At 40.5% G+C, this 17,451-nt stretch overlaps 1 protein-coding gene across 1 annotated transcript in view; it reads right to left on the bottom strand.

Moving 5' to 3' along the window:
- Positions 1 to 6,789: 6,789 nt before the first annotated feature.
- LOC144770057 (ATP-binding cassette sub-family A member 10-like) overlaps positions 6,790 to 17,451 on the bottom strand; it is a 1,719,125-nt gene continuing 1,708,463 nt past the window's right edge. Inside the window, exons 38-39 of the mRNA XM_078654288.1 lie at positions 11,149 to 11,204; positions 6,790 to 7,143 (exon numbers count right to left, since the gene is read on the bottom strand). Coding sequence (XP_078510414.1) covers positions 7,045 to 7,143; positions 11,149 to 11,204 — 155 coding nt within the window. The 3' untranslated portion in view covers positions 6,790 to 7,044. The remainder of the gene's footprint in view (positions 7,144 to 11,148; positions 11,205 to 17,451) is intronic.

The following is a 17,451-nucleotide window of genomic DNA, read 5'->3' as shown; positions in this document are numbered from 1 at the left end:
AATGGACATCTGGTTGGAGGAAGTCTGCAGCTGCAGAGCAAAAGGCAGGATGGGGTGGAGTAGTCAAACTGGTCTTCAAAGAGGGAATGACAGTTAGAACAGGACAGAGACTCACCCCCACATCCTGCACCCTGAGCCAGACAGGAGCCCCATTATTGGAATTAGCAGAGGGGCTGGAAAGGGGAGTGTTATGAAAACTTAGTCACACTAATGATTTGGCTTAGCCAAGTCTTAACCTCCAAGAGATAGTTTCACCATTCTGGATTTCAAAGAATAATGCTTTCTGCAACAAGAATATGCCACACTTTAGAGAATGTAGTCCAACCTGAGGGTGGCACCCTGCACCCCTTTGATCAGGGGTGCCCCCTTCTTGTCACACAAGAACATGGGATAACTATAGGAGAGCTGCCCAGCAACTCAGATAACTGCCTTGAAAGTATAAGAAGAGGAACTACCCTGTTGGACTCTTGGACTGCACAAAAAAGGACTGCACTCAGAAAGACTGCACCTGCTGCACACTTTGGTCTTCAGCCCAAAAAGGACCTTGCCTGTTATGGAATTTAAAGGAGTGGACTCCCTGAAAGCAACAGGTTAAAAGAGCTCCACCTGTATCATCAGAAGAACCTAGCTGGACAGCGTCCAGTGGACTTGTAAGCCAGGTGCATTGTGGGAAACATAGTCCCAGTATCACAAGGAACAACTCAGATCTTCTGAAACCTTCGATAGGTGTTGTGGATATGTTGGAACCCCAAAAGGAACTCCCGGAAGAAGTTCCAGTGTTGTGTGGCTCTGAGTGAATTTTCCCGATTCATGCCGTTATATAGGTACAATTCACATTGCCCTTATATAGGCATAGAAATCAATCCCTTATTTAGGCATAGACCATGCGACCCAAATACAGGCATGGTTACTTCCACCCGTAACAAACGTCACAATGATTTCTTGGAAAATCAGCTTAAGCAGTAAGGGAACTTCCCCTTGCTTAAATATTGATTTGTCCAAGAACTCATGTACTTTGCAAAGAACAACTATTCCTTAGGGGTTCTTTCCTGACGTTCATAAGCCCGACTTTACGTCAAACTATGGCATTCCTAAACACTTTCAAGGTATAAATATACCTTCACTTGCTATGGCAAACTACGGTGGTTCGGAGAAGTTCGACTTGCTCGATGCAGCTCGCTACAGCAAGTGCCGAAGGAAGCCGACCCTCCATCTGACGCACAGAACAAGAGGCTGCCCTTCTCTCACCAAGAATCCAGCTCCAGTGTTTCCAAGCTCCCCTTGCGGGGTGGGGTGTTGGCAAATCGAGTCCTGAGACTGAGATACCAGACTTCCTTCATTCTAACTAAGGTATGGTGCTGGTTAGAACCTAGAGAAACCTTTGGTAGATTTTTGGCAAAAATAACTAAACCTATACACAATACTTACTTCTTCCCGTGTACTAGATTTAGGTTAGGTACATTTGGGTAGGCGTATTTAGAAGCACCAGTTCAGTATTTTTAGTCAATGTTATTTATGTATGTATTTTTATATGGCTTAGAAACCATACAATGCTTTTACAGTATTATTTTATGATACTATTCTCGCTGTACGCAATATACTTTGCAGTCTGCTTAACAAATGTAGCAGTTCACTTCTCTTGTATGAGAAAGAAGACTGTTCAATAAACCTTTTTATTAAAAACGCCCATCTCTCTATTTCTCTACAAACTCTGTTGAAACGAAGCATGCACGATTGACTGAGTGAAATATGTATTTGTTGTTTCCGCGACTCTGAGAGATATATTTCTTATTCTTGGGAAACAAAGTTGTCATGTTTATGCGGTTGTCAGAAACGAATCCCTTCTTGTGAATTCGAGAATGTTTCTAATGACCTCTGAGCTAGCTGGCACTCACTATTAAGTTTAGTATATTCGATAGAGACCAAGTCTCGCAATGCATTTTTTTCCATTTGTTTCCACCAGAGTTACCGTATTTTTGGCAGCTCTCTCAAAATTATATATATATATATATATATATATATATATATATATATATATATATATATATATATATATATATATATATATATATATATATATATGGTAGCCCCAGCTCCTTCTCTGGTTTGTTTTCACTCCCCCCGCCTCCTTCTGTTACCTCTATCCTCATAGCCTGAGTATCTATTCAAAACTGTTTTTCCCAAACGTTGAGACCTGAGCAACATGGCTGATGCACGGTGGAGTTGCTAGACAGCGAATGAGGAGATTGTCCCAAGTTCCCCCTCGACCGTCACCTACCCAGCCGGATATTGGTCACAGTTCTTCCTCGTCTCCCTGCTATGGCTCCTTCCTCCCCTCCTTTCCTACAAATTCTCTCAACCTCGTTGTTTGTTAACTGTACCTTACAACGCTATTGTAACTGATGTAATTTGTAAAGCAATGTTCCTCTGGTATAGCGATCTGATAACTCCGGGTCTAGCCAGCGCTATATAAACCTTTTTAGATGTACCTTGTAATGCAACAATCCTCTGGTTAAGCGCTCTGATAACTCTGGGTTTAGCCAGCGCTATATAACCTTCTCAAATCAATTAAACTAAAAACTGGTTTTCCTGAATGCTGAGACCTGAGCAACATGGCTGAAGCCCGGTGGAGCTGCTAAACAGCTAAAGAGGAGATTGGCCCTGGTTTCCCCCTTGACCGTCACCTACCCAGCCGGACATTGGGCACAGTAACTCCTAATCTCCCCGCTCTTCAATACTTGAAACATTGTTTATGTGTACTGTACCTTACTATGATCTTGTTTCTGATGTAACTTTAAACGCAACGATCCTATATGTAAAGCGCTCTGATACCCTCTTGGGTAAAGTTTGCGATATATAAAACTTTATAAGTAAATACATTAAATTACACACCCATCACAACTTCAAAAAGGTGGAGTAAAAAGGATGTAGATAGGCTTTAAGGTAATTTGCCCAAACATTATTGAGACTTACCACCTAAAGATTTAATTCACACTTTCTTCCTGAAAAGTAAACAAAACCTAAATATTCCAATTGTACTTTGGACCCATTTTTAGCTGCACTTAGCAGTCATAAGTCCCCATAATGAGATGACCGGAACACATCCCTGTAATTCCGACACATAGAATTAGCAAATACCACTGCCATTGGTAACTTTGAGGGGGGCAGAATTACTCCACATTCCATTTTTTTTGCAATATCTTTTGGAAATTGATGTTTGTGGGCCAATTCCAAATATTTTAATCCGAGGTATAGCTATAGCTCATATACATTTTTGCTGAAGTGTCGGGCTGAAAAACACTTGGACCTGCTGTGTTCCTGCAAAATGTTGAATTTTGAGGGGCCTGATAACTTCTGCTATGGGTCCGCTTGGAATAGGAGGCTGCTTGTGATAAGGGCTATCAGCTTCTAAAACGTCTCACATCTACAGTCAGAATATTTTTTTGAACAAACCAAAAAGTGTTTCACTAAACCTCTTAGCAACCAAATTGTAGAGTACAGTATTTTATTGACCATTTAAAATAAACATTTCCCTTTCTGATATAAAGCATTTGGAAATGCAGCAAAATAAACATATAACATACAAAATTCTCAGAAGGCAAGTGGATTATGACCTAACAAATCCCTCTAACTCAGGTGATATTAAGAAAGCTAACATCTGTAAAAGAAGCTAGTGCAAATATGATTTCAAGAAAAACGCATGTTGCCTGTCATTAACAAACAATGTTTGACAATATTATTTTTAATTGCTGGAAGTAAAAGGCACCGATTTTCTAACATCTCAGATGAGGTATGGAGAAGATAAACTCAGGGGGTCAACTAACATATTCAGGTAGGAAAGCAATGTGGCTGTCTGACATATGATAGTTGTACATTGGCATGTGATGGATGAATATTTGGCATGTCATGGGTGCATTTTTGGCATATCATACCAGCACCCTAGGTACTAGACAGATGATAACTAAAATAAATGCTTCCTTCCTAGTCACCTTTTGTTTTTGACATATTATCCATTAACTTAGTATATTTGTACGTCAACAGATTCAAAGGTGCATCCTTACTCCTAGAGTTGTATTTGGAATCAGAACAGTTATTGAACACGCACTTAGGGTCACGTTCAATGAGGCCCAGTAAGTGAGCTGATAAGGCTGGATGAGCAGCGTGAGCACTCAGAGAAGCATGAATAACATCCTGAACTGCAGGGCTATCTGCAAAGGTGAGGGGGTCATTTGTCAAAGAATAGCGCAAGGATCAAGCCCTCTTCTATTATGTTTCCCAGCTCATGTAGCCGAATGGATGACGACCAGCCGCCTGAAACTGAACTCAGACAAGACGGAGGTCCTCATCCTGGGCTCCTCGCCCTCCGCCTGGGACGACTCCTGGTGGCCCCCCGCCCTGGGCACCGCACCCAAACCGACGGACCACGCACGCAACCTGGGCTTCATCCTGGACTCCTCCCTCTCCATGACCAGACAAGTCAACGCCGTCTCCTCGTCATGCTTCAACATCCTACGCATGCTACGGAAGATCTTCTGGTGGATCCCCACCGAGACCAGGAAGACTGTCACCCAGGCCCTCGTCACCAGCCGACTGGACTACGGCAACGCCCTCTACGCCGGAACCACCGCCAAACTCCAGAAGAGACTCCAGCGGATCCAGAACGCCTCAGCCAGACTCATCCTCGACATCCCACGAAACAGCCACATCTCCGGACATCTGAGAGACCTGCACTGGCTCCCCGTCAACAAAAGAATCACCTTCCGTCTCCTCACCCACGCGCACAAAGCCCTACACGACCAAGGCCCGAGCTACCTCAACAACCGAATCAACTTCTACACTCCCAAGCGCCACCTCAGATCAACCAGCCACGCCCTCGCCGCCGTCCCCCGCATCCGAAGAGCGACAACAGGAGGAAGGTCCTTCTCCTACCTGGCCGCCAAGACCTGGAACTCACTCCCGACCGACCTGCGCCTGACCCAAGACCACCTCTCCTTCAGGAAGAAGCTCAAGACCTGGCTGTTCGAGCAGTAACGGCACCCCCCCCCCCACCTAGCGCCTTGAGACCCTACGGGTGAGTAGTGCGCTCTATAAATGACTTGATTGATTGATTGATGTGGCCCGTGAGATTTAATTCCTCTGCCTGCATGTTACACTTTAACATTTAAAGACCATCCAGAAGCATTATATATAGAATCATATTTGCAGGAAGAATGCGTAGTATTCATTTATTTCACATTATATGAAGCGACAAATTGCTGCCTTTCAGTCACTTCTCAGTACATGCAATCTAAGAGTGAGAATGAAGGTGATGAACACTTGGATTACAAAATAATCCATTCATCCAGTAGTTGATTGCGCCAGTGTGGTGGCATGAAGCTCATTAGTATGGAGTTATGGGATGGCTCTGGTCATTGACAAATATAAGAAGTCGTGAAAGTGACTTTGCACATGTTTAGATCCTTGACGACGTCACATATTTGATCTTTTTGTGCACTCTTATTGCTCAACAGTTTGCTACATACTGTAGAAATACTAAATTAAATTAGGAGCAAAAAGTGAAAACTAGGGAATGTAGGCATGGCTGTTACAGTCCTTTTTAGGTCTAAACATTTGGCAGCTCAGCTATCAAACAGACCTATTGTTTCTAGCACACTTACAGTGGCCTTTGGACCCTCCTCTTTCAACCGTTGGCTTATTTCTTCAATCTGTTTCCGCCATTAACTTAGAACTTGTTCATCGTGTCTTCGCTCAGCCCAGTGGAGTATCTTCTTTTCACCCTAATGCTACTGCGCTTTGGGGTGCATCTCTCCACCTAATTGAGTGCTTGCATTGCAAAGCATAAGAGACTACCATACATTTTAAAAGTACCCTTAATACACCACACTTTGTCACTATGAAATATTTGTTATAGCTTTCTTCCATATCGAAATCAATCCACTTTGTATTATTTTGCAGTGCTACAGTCTCTTGTATTTAGTTTGTTATCGCTCGAGTTTCAGCCTGCCCTGTCATGGCTGCTGTATTGATTTTCTATCTGGATGCCCGATCCCAAAATGGTTGCCAAAGTCTCACAAGACATTGGCATGATCTTGGAGTCAGGTCAAAAGAAAAAAACAATATCACCCGTCTCTCTCCTTGTGTCACTAATCCCGTCCTTATCTCCCCCTCATTCTTTGCTCCCTTTCACCCCTCCATCATTTGCATTTATGTAAATTGTCATTAGACTGCCCCCTTGTGTCTCTTGTTCTACCCTCCTACCCCAAACTTTTTTCGTGTTACTCCTCCTGTTACCTGGGAATTATGATTATGTCCCACTCATTCTTAATCATGGCATTAAGTCCTTTCCATCCTAAATGATGGCATCATTTGGATGAGCAGGACATCATTCCCATTATTCATCCATTATATCCTGTTTAAACTTGCCCTGTGTACAAATCGTTAAAGATTTGACCTTGAGGGTTATACATCGGTAATTTTACAAGAAAATCTGGGGGCAAATTATCAAGAACGGGCGTTACATTATCGCCGCTTTTATCGGCAGGAAACTGACGATAAAGCGGCGATAATGTGCTTGATAATATGCTCTATGAATTCCAATCGAAGCCCATGTTAGATGTCTTCACATCTAACATGGGCTTCAATTGGAATTCATAGAGCATAATATCAAGCACATTATCGCCACTTTATCGGCAGTTTCCTGCCGATAAAAGCGGCGATAATGTAACGCCCTTTCCTGATAATATGCCCCCTGGATCCCTGACTTTCCAGTCATAATACTCAAGAACTCCCTCCTGTAGACATTGAGTAAACCCTAATAGTATCACCTTATGAGGATGGGATGATTTCGCCTATGTTGAAGCATGCTACAAAATATTGGTGAGGCTTCCTCATCCAATAATAAAATATCCTTTCTCATTGTTTGAGCATGAGTCGGAGTAGTGCTTAGTGTTTTGATTATCGAATATGTTGTGGTTCGAAGTTAACTGACACAATGAATATAAAAAAACACTAAATCTATACAAAGGTCTATGAATTTCAAACAATTTAGACATCTTCTTCCTGAAGTTGCTTCCATTCATAAGTTGAATCCAGAGCCATGTCAAAATCATCTTTTTCTTGTTCTTTCGTGAGCTCTAAGAACACCTGTCATAAAAAGGAACAGCAAAACAATCATTGTTTTATAGCTTCGTTTGGTTACCATTATGATGATAAAAAAAAAATAGCATGCAGATTTAAAGAAAAAATATGGAACTTTACAGATTAGGTGTTCTAATTTTGAAGCTATCATGAAGTACTGGTTAACTCTAATTACAAAGTTTAGTGCCTTTAGGAATGAAAGTTTGTAACTTTTTTCAGCGCCTCTTGTAAAATGCATACTTTGTGTCATTCTGTTTGACACCGTCTCAAACAAAGATATGCAAGTCTGTTAGGGAATGAGGCAGTGCACATGTAGATCTGAATCCAGATTTCAGAAATCCACGTTTGGGTAGATTTACACAATCAATTTACAGAAGAATTAAAAAGAAATCATACGACTGTAAATATGATATGCTTCCCACAACTGGATACCAACTTCTAGACAGGCAATACATCGTCCAGTTGAATTCCAAAGCCAAACCTTTCTCTATAGGACATATTACGTTCTTAAAAGTGGCAATTAACCACAGAAGAAATAACGCCCACATTTAAAAATGGGGCCATCTTTGCCTTATATGCTTAGATAAGATGGCCAAGGGTTGTACCCTAAACTGACTCTTAACCTTTAATAGACCATTGAATATGGCAGTACCATTACTATCTAGAGGTTTTAAAAATATTTGTATAGTTTTTCACATGACACAACAAAATGAAATAACACTCAGTAGGTTTTCAGTAACAGAAGCCACACATTCCAAGTTGGACATGGTTACATAATATTTTAATTCATGTCTTCACACTTTTATGTGACTTGCTCCTCTCAGTTCTCGTTGTCACTTGCTTACCTGAGATGTAATATCGTTTGGTCCATTTGCAAACAAAGAAGAAAATCATACCCAAGCTAATCACTGAGCTTGCTCCCATTTCCATTCGTAAGACTTAACACATGTTAGCTATCTCTCAAAACTTTGTAGAGCCACAACATAATCTTTTTTAACCAAGAATTACCATAATAATTGTAACTGTTGTAAATTCAGTTCATGTCAATCCTTCTAAAGGTTTCAACAATCGCATTACATTAGATCATAAATAACTACATTGTCAGGAATGGGATAATTATTTTTGGAGGGAGGTAACATAGTCACAACGCAGTTCAATCAGCAGGGATGTTAATATTATGTTCAAGCAGTGCCAACAGTTTTACAGCAAAGAAAAAAACCACAATAAGGTTCCCAAACGAATTTGTAAAAAGAATAAATCAAAACCATTAACATAAGCCAAGGGAAACTGGAGATATGAAGTTTTAAAACTTTAGAGCAAATAGCTCCAAGAAAAAGCAAAGTGCCGATCAAAACTCAATGTTTGCAGTTTTGCGATTGACCAGGTTATATGTGTGAAGTCAGATACATCAAGTGCATCTTCCTAATTAAAGTGTTTACCTCCAGAGTTAAGGCCTGATTAAATGTTTGGTGGAGCCAAGCAGAGTGGTGTGCCACTTCCCTGCTTTCGCACAGCCATGCTGCACGCCAAATTATTAGTTTTGAAATGGGCACTGCTGTGGGAACGTCAAAGCCCGTTCCTGAACGGTATGGACTATGCCGTGCAGGAAAGGGGGTGCATGCACACAAGCGGGCCCAGCGTGTGCCCCCCTGCATGCATTCCATGAGCCATGATGCACCAGGGGACCGGGTAGGGCTCCAGTTGGTTTCTCACTGCCCCCTAACAATTGCAGTCTCACTGATGTGGTTATGTTTGCAGTGAGGAAACTTGTAATATGCTTGGCGGTGCTACAGTGGTACCGCCAAGCATGTTGCTGTCTGAAGACCGCCACACAAGCACCAGGGATTGTGGATTCATTGCAGCTGCGGCGGTCCACTCACTGTCTGATCGCCGTACTCGGAATACGGCGATCGGACCAGTGATACGATGGTCCCCAACCGGTCCCTGCACCTTCACTGTGGGCCGAAAACCCTAACTCATAATCAGACTCTGTCTCTGAAATAGTCAAAATCTTCCAGCACAGCAAGGCGCAAGGTTGTGGCCTTGAAGTCTGATATGGATCAGGCAAACTACCACTGAAGTTGCTGGTTGCTTCTCTGAAGACCTTTGCTCCAGTTCCTTCAATTTTTCAGTAAATAGAGAAATGGTTTCAGTGATTTTGTTCAAGTGACTTTGCAATTGACTCAGTGCCTCGATTTGGGATGCCTTTAAGCCTCTAATCTCAGTCAAAATAATATCTAACTCTCTCTTGGGGAGATAACTACTAGAAATGCCCATAGATGCCTGCAGTTTCTTACACCAAGCTACATTAGATGAAATAATTAAATAAGAACATGTTAATGTGCTGGGAGAGCTAGATTGAATGTATTACATATTGGGGAAAGATGCTGAAAACGAAAATGGCTGCTGTGGGCTGTTACTAATCTTAGGCATATCAACAATAGCTACAATGGACTCACATCAATTTTGTTAGCTACAGTAATGGCCAATTATCTGTGACACTGCTAACAGATGTCGCAGCCGGTTCTCTAATGAGAATTCACTCTGCCCACCCTAGCAGCAAATGACACTTTCTCAAGTTTCTAGCAGAAGGACTTTTTTTTGCCTGTCCTTAGAGTTTAGATCAACTGATCCCGTCCGTCAGCCCTAGAAACTATCTCATAGCAGTTGGATCAGAAGCTCGCTCAGGCGTGAGAGGAGAATCAGGAAGATTATAGAGCTGCATTAGAGCATGTTAAATACCATCTTTAATGCCATTTTGTTGACAAAATATTTTTATTGTATTCAGTGATAGAAGATGTAGGATTACAGTTACCTAACTGAAAAAAAATTCAGTCTGCCCACGAGAACCCAGTATAAGTCAATGCAGGAGTTAGCTTTTCATAAAAAAAGAAATGCTCAAGAATTATTGACACTTATAGACTATAAGAGTTTAGAACTAGTACATTCAAGAGAGGAGTTATTGAGGACAGACTGGGGCATAAAACCATATTGACTAAAATTCTGTTAGGACAGCCTTGGGACCGTATTATGGTACGGACAGTGACAGATGTAATACTTCAGTCGCGCAGTGTCCGCTCGACTCCTCAGCTCAAAGCGAGCATTGGTTGACAGCTAGAGAGACATTATAGGAGGAGATTTCAGTTGAGGAGTAATTAATATTGAACTGCTTACTGGCCTTTGTGAATCTTCGTATCAACAATCTGGCTATGAGCTAGCTGATCCTGGTGTTGTGCTGGTTTTCCATTATCGATAGTCCTTCATAGTTCATCAGTAGCACAAATAAGGGCTGTCTCAGTTCCATGGTCAGAACGAAAACCAAACGCTCCTCCTCAAGCCATACCGAATCCTGAGAGTGCGACAATAATGAACTTATGTGACGTTCTAAAATTTTTATTGGAAAAGGGAGAAGGGAAATGGGTCTAAAGTTGGCTAAGTCGGTGGGGTCAGACAGAGCTTTTTTCAACAATGGCTTAACTATGGCTTTCTTCCAGCAGTCAGGCACCTTCTCAGTTGCAAGAGAGTGATTACAAAGTTGTCGGAGAGGGCCTGCTCTTCTTCCCATATTAGCCATTGCTTTGATGGCATTGGGTCCAATGGTGACCCTGATGTTATAGCCTTGTATAAAGTTTTAAAAGCCTCATCAGAGTACCGCTTTGTCTGTTATATTACTGTAAGTGTAAATGGAGATGAGCTAGATTTGGTACCATTACCGAAGAGTCCACACCGTGTCCTCCGCCTTCTCCTTTAGCAACAATCATAATAGGAGGCTATTGGGAGGCTGAGTGAGCGACTGGTGTCAACCTGTAATTGTACAAGGGGTAGAAGTGTGATTGCCACTACCACAAGCCTTTTGGTGAGAAAACATTCACTCACATGTTTCACAAGCACAATAGTCCTGCCTCTGAATTTGAAAGACCACCCGATTTACATTAGTATTGACTGTAACTGCAGTTTACACCAGACCATCATGCCCCCATCATTACAAAAATTCAAAGCTGAGTACTGTACCTGCTCCAGGGTGGACTGTGAAAAGCTGTACTCCTCCAGGTTAAACGTCCGCTTAACTTTAGGGAAAAAAAGTGACAAGACACAAGTTACACAGGGATCGCACTGAAAGACCCACAACAGTGCATGACTGATTTCACGCAAGCCCATTAAAAAAGCAGAAGTTGCTTTCAAACAATAAAACTAGGATGTTATTTTTACAGTGCAGGACTAGTTTTTGGAAGCAGGCAAACGCTGACAAAGAGTACATATGTGGTTACAGGGCACATCAGCAACTTTTTATTCAAATGTCCCATGATTTCGAAAGAAAGCCGAGACCAGGCCCAATCCCTTTTCTGACTTCAAACCGAGCACCACTGCTGCTGGCCATAACACTCGACTCTGCTCTTGTCTTCCAGGGCTATATACCAGCGATTGGTGCTTTGATCTTTTAGGCACCAGTTTTTATTAAAAAAACAATATTAACTAGGTGTCTACTGATTGGATTTTTTTTTGTTCTGGTGTCAAATTGTTATAATTAATTTTTCTATTTTTCTAAATTCATGTGGGATTTTTCCTGTCGTGCGCTTTCACTTTATCACTGTTTGGGTGCTGCATACATACTTCACACATTGCCTCTAAGTTAAACCTGACTGCTTTTGAGCCAGGCTACCAGAGGGTTAAGCACAGTTTAATTTAGTGACTTTTGTGGTTGTTGCTTGAGAAGGTTCTTTAACCCCCTTAATCAAATCTAATTTCCTGCAATTGAACATTATATTTAGATCGATATTATTGGTTGTGGGAGTGGGAAAATATATTGACTAGAATACCTGCAGCCTTTGTAAACAATAGTTGAGGTCTAGCAGTGGTGTCTCATGTTGGGTAAATGGCTGGCTTGTGCTGAGAAACCCAAAAGATGAAAAATGATTCTCCTTGCTGGGGGGAGTGGAATTCCACTGAATGTTTTTCTCAGCTCAGAATAAAAGCATAATGAAAGGGTAGATAACTGAAGGGTAAACTACAAATGAGAGAAGAGGATGAAAGGGCAGGATTTCCTATTCTTTAAATTGCTTTGCTTAGGTAAGATTCACAAAACATTAAAATAAATCGTATCATCCATGTAATAAAACAATACATAGTGCAAACAGTACAAAGTGTAAATTCAGCATTAAAACCATGGACCAATTAGAAATAATTTAATTAATAACTATATGGCATCTCTGTGTTTATTTTTATTGCAGGTTCAGAAATAGAAAATCAAAATTCATCCATAATCATGTAATAAACTCTTTCATCTTAAATTATAATGAAAGAAAAATAGAATAGAAAATAGAAGGAGCAAAAACATTCATAATTATGCTGTGTACTATTATAATTCTCAAGAAGCTTATACAAAAAGCTAAATAATTCACAATTGTATCAACAACCATTCCATCTTGCATATTACTTTCAGAGAAAAAAAAACATGCTAGACCCATGCAAAACCAAAGAGATTTCGCTAGATACAGTGAAAAAAGGACACAGAGACCGAAACACTCCATTACCGTGAATTTAAAAAAAGGGTCTGTATAAGGCAGCCAGAAATAATCTATCAGATCATGCGAAAATAAATGCGTCATCTACAACCATTTTAACAATGACACATCACGTTTTATCAAAGTCACCAACCCGTTTGGCGTACATTTTCACTTTTTTTGTGGACAACATCCAGTTTACTCTTTCAATGATTGAAAACCAGAGGGCTGACTGCCAATGGGCTGTAATGACGGATCTTACAATCAGAATAGTGATAAGCCAGGCCCTCCTTGCCCACTTTGAAAGCGGTCAAAATGCCTTTTGCTTTCCATTAAAACTGCACGGGCATCTGGCGGGTTTACCTTTTGTAGGTAACTGTAGATAGCTGTAACACAATTTCCCAATAGACCAGAAATACTTTGCATGTCCAAATCTTGTGCAGCCAGGTTCCAACCTCCCAACACATCTTGGGCAGGATGATGGAATATCAGAGTTACTTGTATATGGAAACATGGGTGTATAGTATACCTGCCACTGTGCAAATAAGCTGCATCCTTTTAACATTAACATTAGCCCCCTGATACGCAGTGGGGTTCAAATGACTAACCTCCTCCCAATCTTGGGGGCTAATCTGAGCAGCAGTTTTCCCTTGCCACTTTCTAACTTTTTGATTCGTGTACAGCAATTTCAGGAGCCTTTTGGTGTGCAGAAAGGAGACCTACTAACTATCTTAAAGCTCAAAAGCTTGCTTTAAAAAAAATGTGGTTGCTGGTCAGCAATTACTCTTGATTATTCTAAATCTTGTGCATCTATATTCTTTAAAGCGGTAAGCAACTGATTGAGTGCAAGTTGATACCACACTATTTTCTGCTGTATGACATCTTGGGTAGCGAGGTTATAGTTAAAAATCCAGCAGCCTATGTTAGCCGGTCCTACGGTCACCCAATGTTGGAGGTCCCATTATCGGTCAAGCATAGAGTCAGCGCACATGCACTGCCTTGCGAGACTTGCTGTATTGGAGTATGGACTTGAAGCCCTGCCTACTCTCCACCAGCCACGGCCCGTGGAGGGAGTTGCGGTGGGGCAGAGAGGCGGGGTGGGGGAGAGATAGGGTGGGGGGGTGCTAAAATCGGAATATGGATAATTGGAGGTAAGTAAACAATTTCATTAATAAAACAAATTTCGTAGCGCACGCTGCATGTCATTTTGCTACGCAGGGCACGCTACGAAATTCATTTGATTAATTAAATTGTTTACTTACCTCCAATTATCCATATTCCGTTTTTTAGCACCGCCCACCCTGCCCCTCCCCCGCCTCTCTGCCCACCGCATCTCCCTCCACGGGCCGTGGCTGCTCTCCACCCATATTTTTCATTGGCTTCTGTCTTTGTCCTTCGTAAATACAGGCTTCTTATTCAGTAATCGGCTTGGTAGTCCCTCCTTAGTACCGCCTTGTCTTCATTTGCAACCTTCCATGGCTACTGGTCCTTTTACTTTAGTTGTTACATGATACGTGTCCTTAAGTTAGTAAGCACTTTTTTATTTAATGAGTTCTCTTAGTGCAGGCATGACGTGCTTTGCTTACACTCAGCGCACCATGCACACTTTTACTTTCAGAGCAGCCGGGGCAATGGTGTCTGCTCTTTTGCAATGCCATTGGTCCCGCATTTAAATGCGAGACCTATGGCATTGCAGACATTTTTTTCTGGTTTCTTTTGCCTCCTGTCACTTTAAAAAAATATATATTTTTTATTGAAGTCATTTGCAGTATCTTAAAACAAATATACAGAAATAAGAATTTCATCAAAAATACACTTACATCCTTTTTTGAGTTTGACACAGTGTATAGCAAATGGCAGATTACTCAAAATAACATCCCCAGATCTGATCGAACTTTTTTAACCCCCCAACTCTTTTTGCATACTGTTGTTCACATTTCCTAACCCTTTTCATTTTCACAAACCATTCCTGAAACATCGGGACTTGTGGTGTGCGCCAATTCTGTAATAATAGCGATCTAGCAACGGCCGTTACAATGTAAATCAATTTTGCCAAATAACTTGAAAATTTGCATTCTGGATCATAGCCAAATAGTAGCATTTTTGAATTACAGGGAAGTGATATCGTATAATAAGTATTGAAAAAAGCAAAAATTTCCTCCCAGAACGACTTAATTTTAGGACAATACGCCATGATATGAGACCAATTGGCTTGATCACAATTACAGCCTCTAAAACAGATAGTGGACGTATTTTCATACATTTTGGCAATAATTACAGGTGTGCGGTATAACAGCCATTTGCTAAAGTATAGCATTCTGCGCCAATTGGCGCCACGTAATGAACCAAAGTTAAACTGATTAATAGTTTTCCATATTTCAGTTGATAATACTAGGTTTTCCTGTATATGCCATTTACGTATAGCTTTAGAAGTCAGCTCATCCTCCCGGCTCTGTGTGAGGAACTTTTTCCATGCCCCAGGTTTCTTCATTAGATCATTAACAAAAATATCTGCTGCTAATGAAGAAGAATTGCTAATAATAGTACTGGGGTCAAATTGTGTCAGAGTTTTATAAATCAAATTAATATAGGACCCGATTAGTAGAAAATTGCCAGGGATCAAACATATCATATCATTGACATTGAGCCAGGTCCCATTCACCCAAAAATCAGTTAACATTTTAAACCCTGCGCTGCCCCAATTTTCAATACCTATAGGATCAATCTTAATCCTTAAAAAGGCAAAGACACCAATTAAAGGAGTTGTTAAGTGAAAGAGAGGGAGGGAATATCTCCTATGCATAGCATCGCGACGTTTAAAAAACCAGTTTAGGGTCTTATAGCGAACGAATTTGGGTGATTTCAGCACAAGCAGAGGGGATGGAATCTGAATTTCTAAGCATATTAAATCAAAAAATAAGTTTATAAATAACCCGATACCTGGGTTTGTATTTTTAAATCTTTCGAGGTACTGCGCAAAGTATTGCTAATAGTAGTCTTTTAAATTTGGTAAGGAGAGACCTCCATATTCAATTTCTGCATATAAAGTCCGTAAATCAATTCTAGGCGTTTTTTTTGCCCAAATAAATGTGGAAAACATAGATTCTATTCTGGAAAAAAAGAACCAGGCAAAAAAACTGGGATAGTAGAAAATAAAAAATTAAAGAGGGGGAGAATTGACATTTTAATCAAAGCAATTCGACCAAGGATAGATAAAGGCAGAGGATCCCAACGAGCGAACATTAAATGAACTTTCTGAATCAAAGGGACAAAATTGAATGTATATAAATCCTGAACGTTAGGAGAAAAGAAAATCCCCAATTATCTTTTAGGTTTTGAATTTATACAGCCTTGCAGATCTGTATGTATCACTGGATCTGCTTCCCCGCAGACCAAGATTTCTGTCTTTTTTTTTGTTAATTCGATAGCCTCCTAAGGCTTCGAACTCTTCAAAAATTTTAAGAGCCTGTGTCTGTGATATAAGGTCTGGTTTAATTAATAACATAATATCGTCTGTGTAAAGTTTTATCTTGGCCATGGAAGTAAGCGGTGGAGCGATCTGGACACAATTCCGGATTGCTACAGCAAGTGGTTCAATAAAAAATGCAAAAAGAATAGGAGATAAGGGGCAACCTTGCCTGGTGCCTCGTTGAACTAAAATTGAGCCAACAGAGAATTTATTGATGATTATATTGGCTGTGGCACCCGTGTATAAACTCTGTATCAAATTAATAATATGTTGTGGAATAGCAAACTTTCTTAAAATAAAAAAAAGTGTGTCCCATACCACCAAATCAAAAGCTTTTTCTGCGTCTAATAATAATACTAAAGCCTGTAACCCGCATGACTCAAAATAATCTAATGCCTCAGTTAAAAAATGTGTATTTGTAAATAATTGTCTACCTATAATAAAACCGTTTTGATCAGGATGGATCAATTCTGCCGTAAAGTTATTGAAACGAAGTGAAAGCAATTTAGTGGTGATTTTATAATCTGAATTTAGTAGAGTAATTGGCCTATATGAATTAGGGTCCTTGGGTTCTTTCCCCTTCTTCAGGAAACTAACAACTGTGCCATCATGAAATGATTCAGGAACTTGTCCGCCATCAAGCATTGAATTTAATAGTGACAGAAACAAATCACAAAACGAACTAAAGAAAACTTAAAAAAATTCTGAAGGAAGGCCATCAGGACCACAGGCCTTACCCAAAGGGAGTTCCTTTACTACTAATTCCAATTCTGTCTTAGAAAATGGTCTTTGCATTATCAATTGATCATCTGTGGATGGACTAGGAATTGCATATCGCCCTAAAAAATCAAGCAAATTTTGATGGTCGATAAAGTGTTGTGTACTATAAATTCGGTCATAATGATGGAGCATAATAGAATTTATTTCAGCCTGAACTGATGTGTCGATGTGTGGGCCGGGATCTTTTAGAGAATTAATCATATTCCAAGCTGCCTGTTCTTTCACTTGCCAGGCTAAAAATTTCCCAGTGAAATTACTTTCTTCGTAAACTTTTTGAGATTGTTTACGAAAGACCTCTTCGCTTTGTAAAAAATAATGAGTACTGAGCTCACGTTTGGCCTGACTCAGTTGTTTTTGAACATTGCAAGTTGGATTGCAATGTCGTCGTATTCTTAGGTCCTGAATTTTTTGAGGGAGAGAATTCCTAGTAGTTTTCACGGCAGACCACTCAGCCGCATCTTTACTAATAATTATGCCCCGTATAAAGGCCTTTAAAGAGTCCCAAATAATATGAAGGGGGGCCGTACCTGTATTTCGAGCAATATATTCCACAATCTCCAATTT

Source organism: Lissotriton helveticus, chromosome 7 (genome assembly GCF_964261635.1).
Source record: "Lissotriton helveticus chromosome 7, aLisHel1.1, whole genome shotgun sequence".
Lineage (NCBI taxonomy): Eukaryota > Metazoa > Chordata > Amphibia > Caudata > Salamandridae > Lissotriton > Lissotriton helveticus.
Note: the sequence above shows the minus strand (reverse complement) of the source record. Positions and strands in the feature narration are given on the sequence as shown.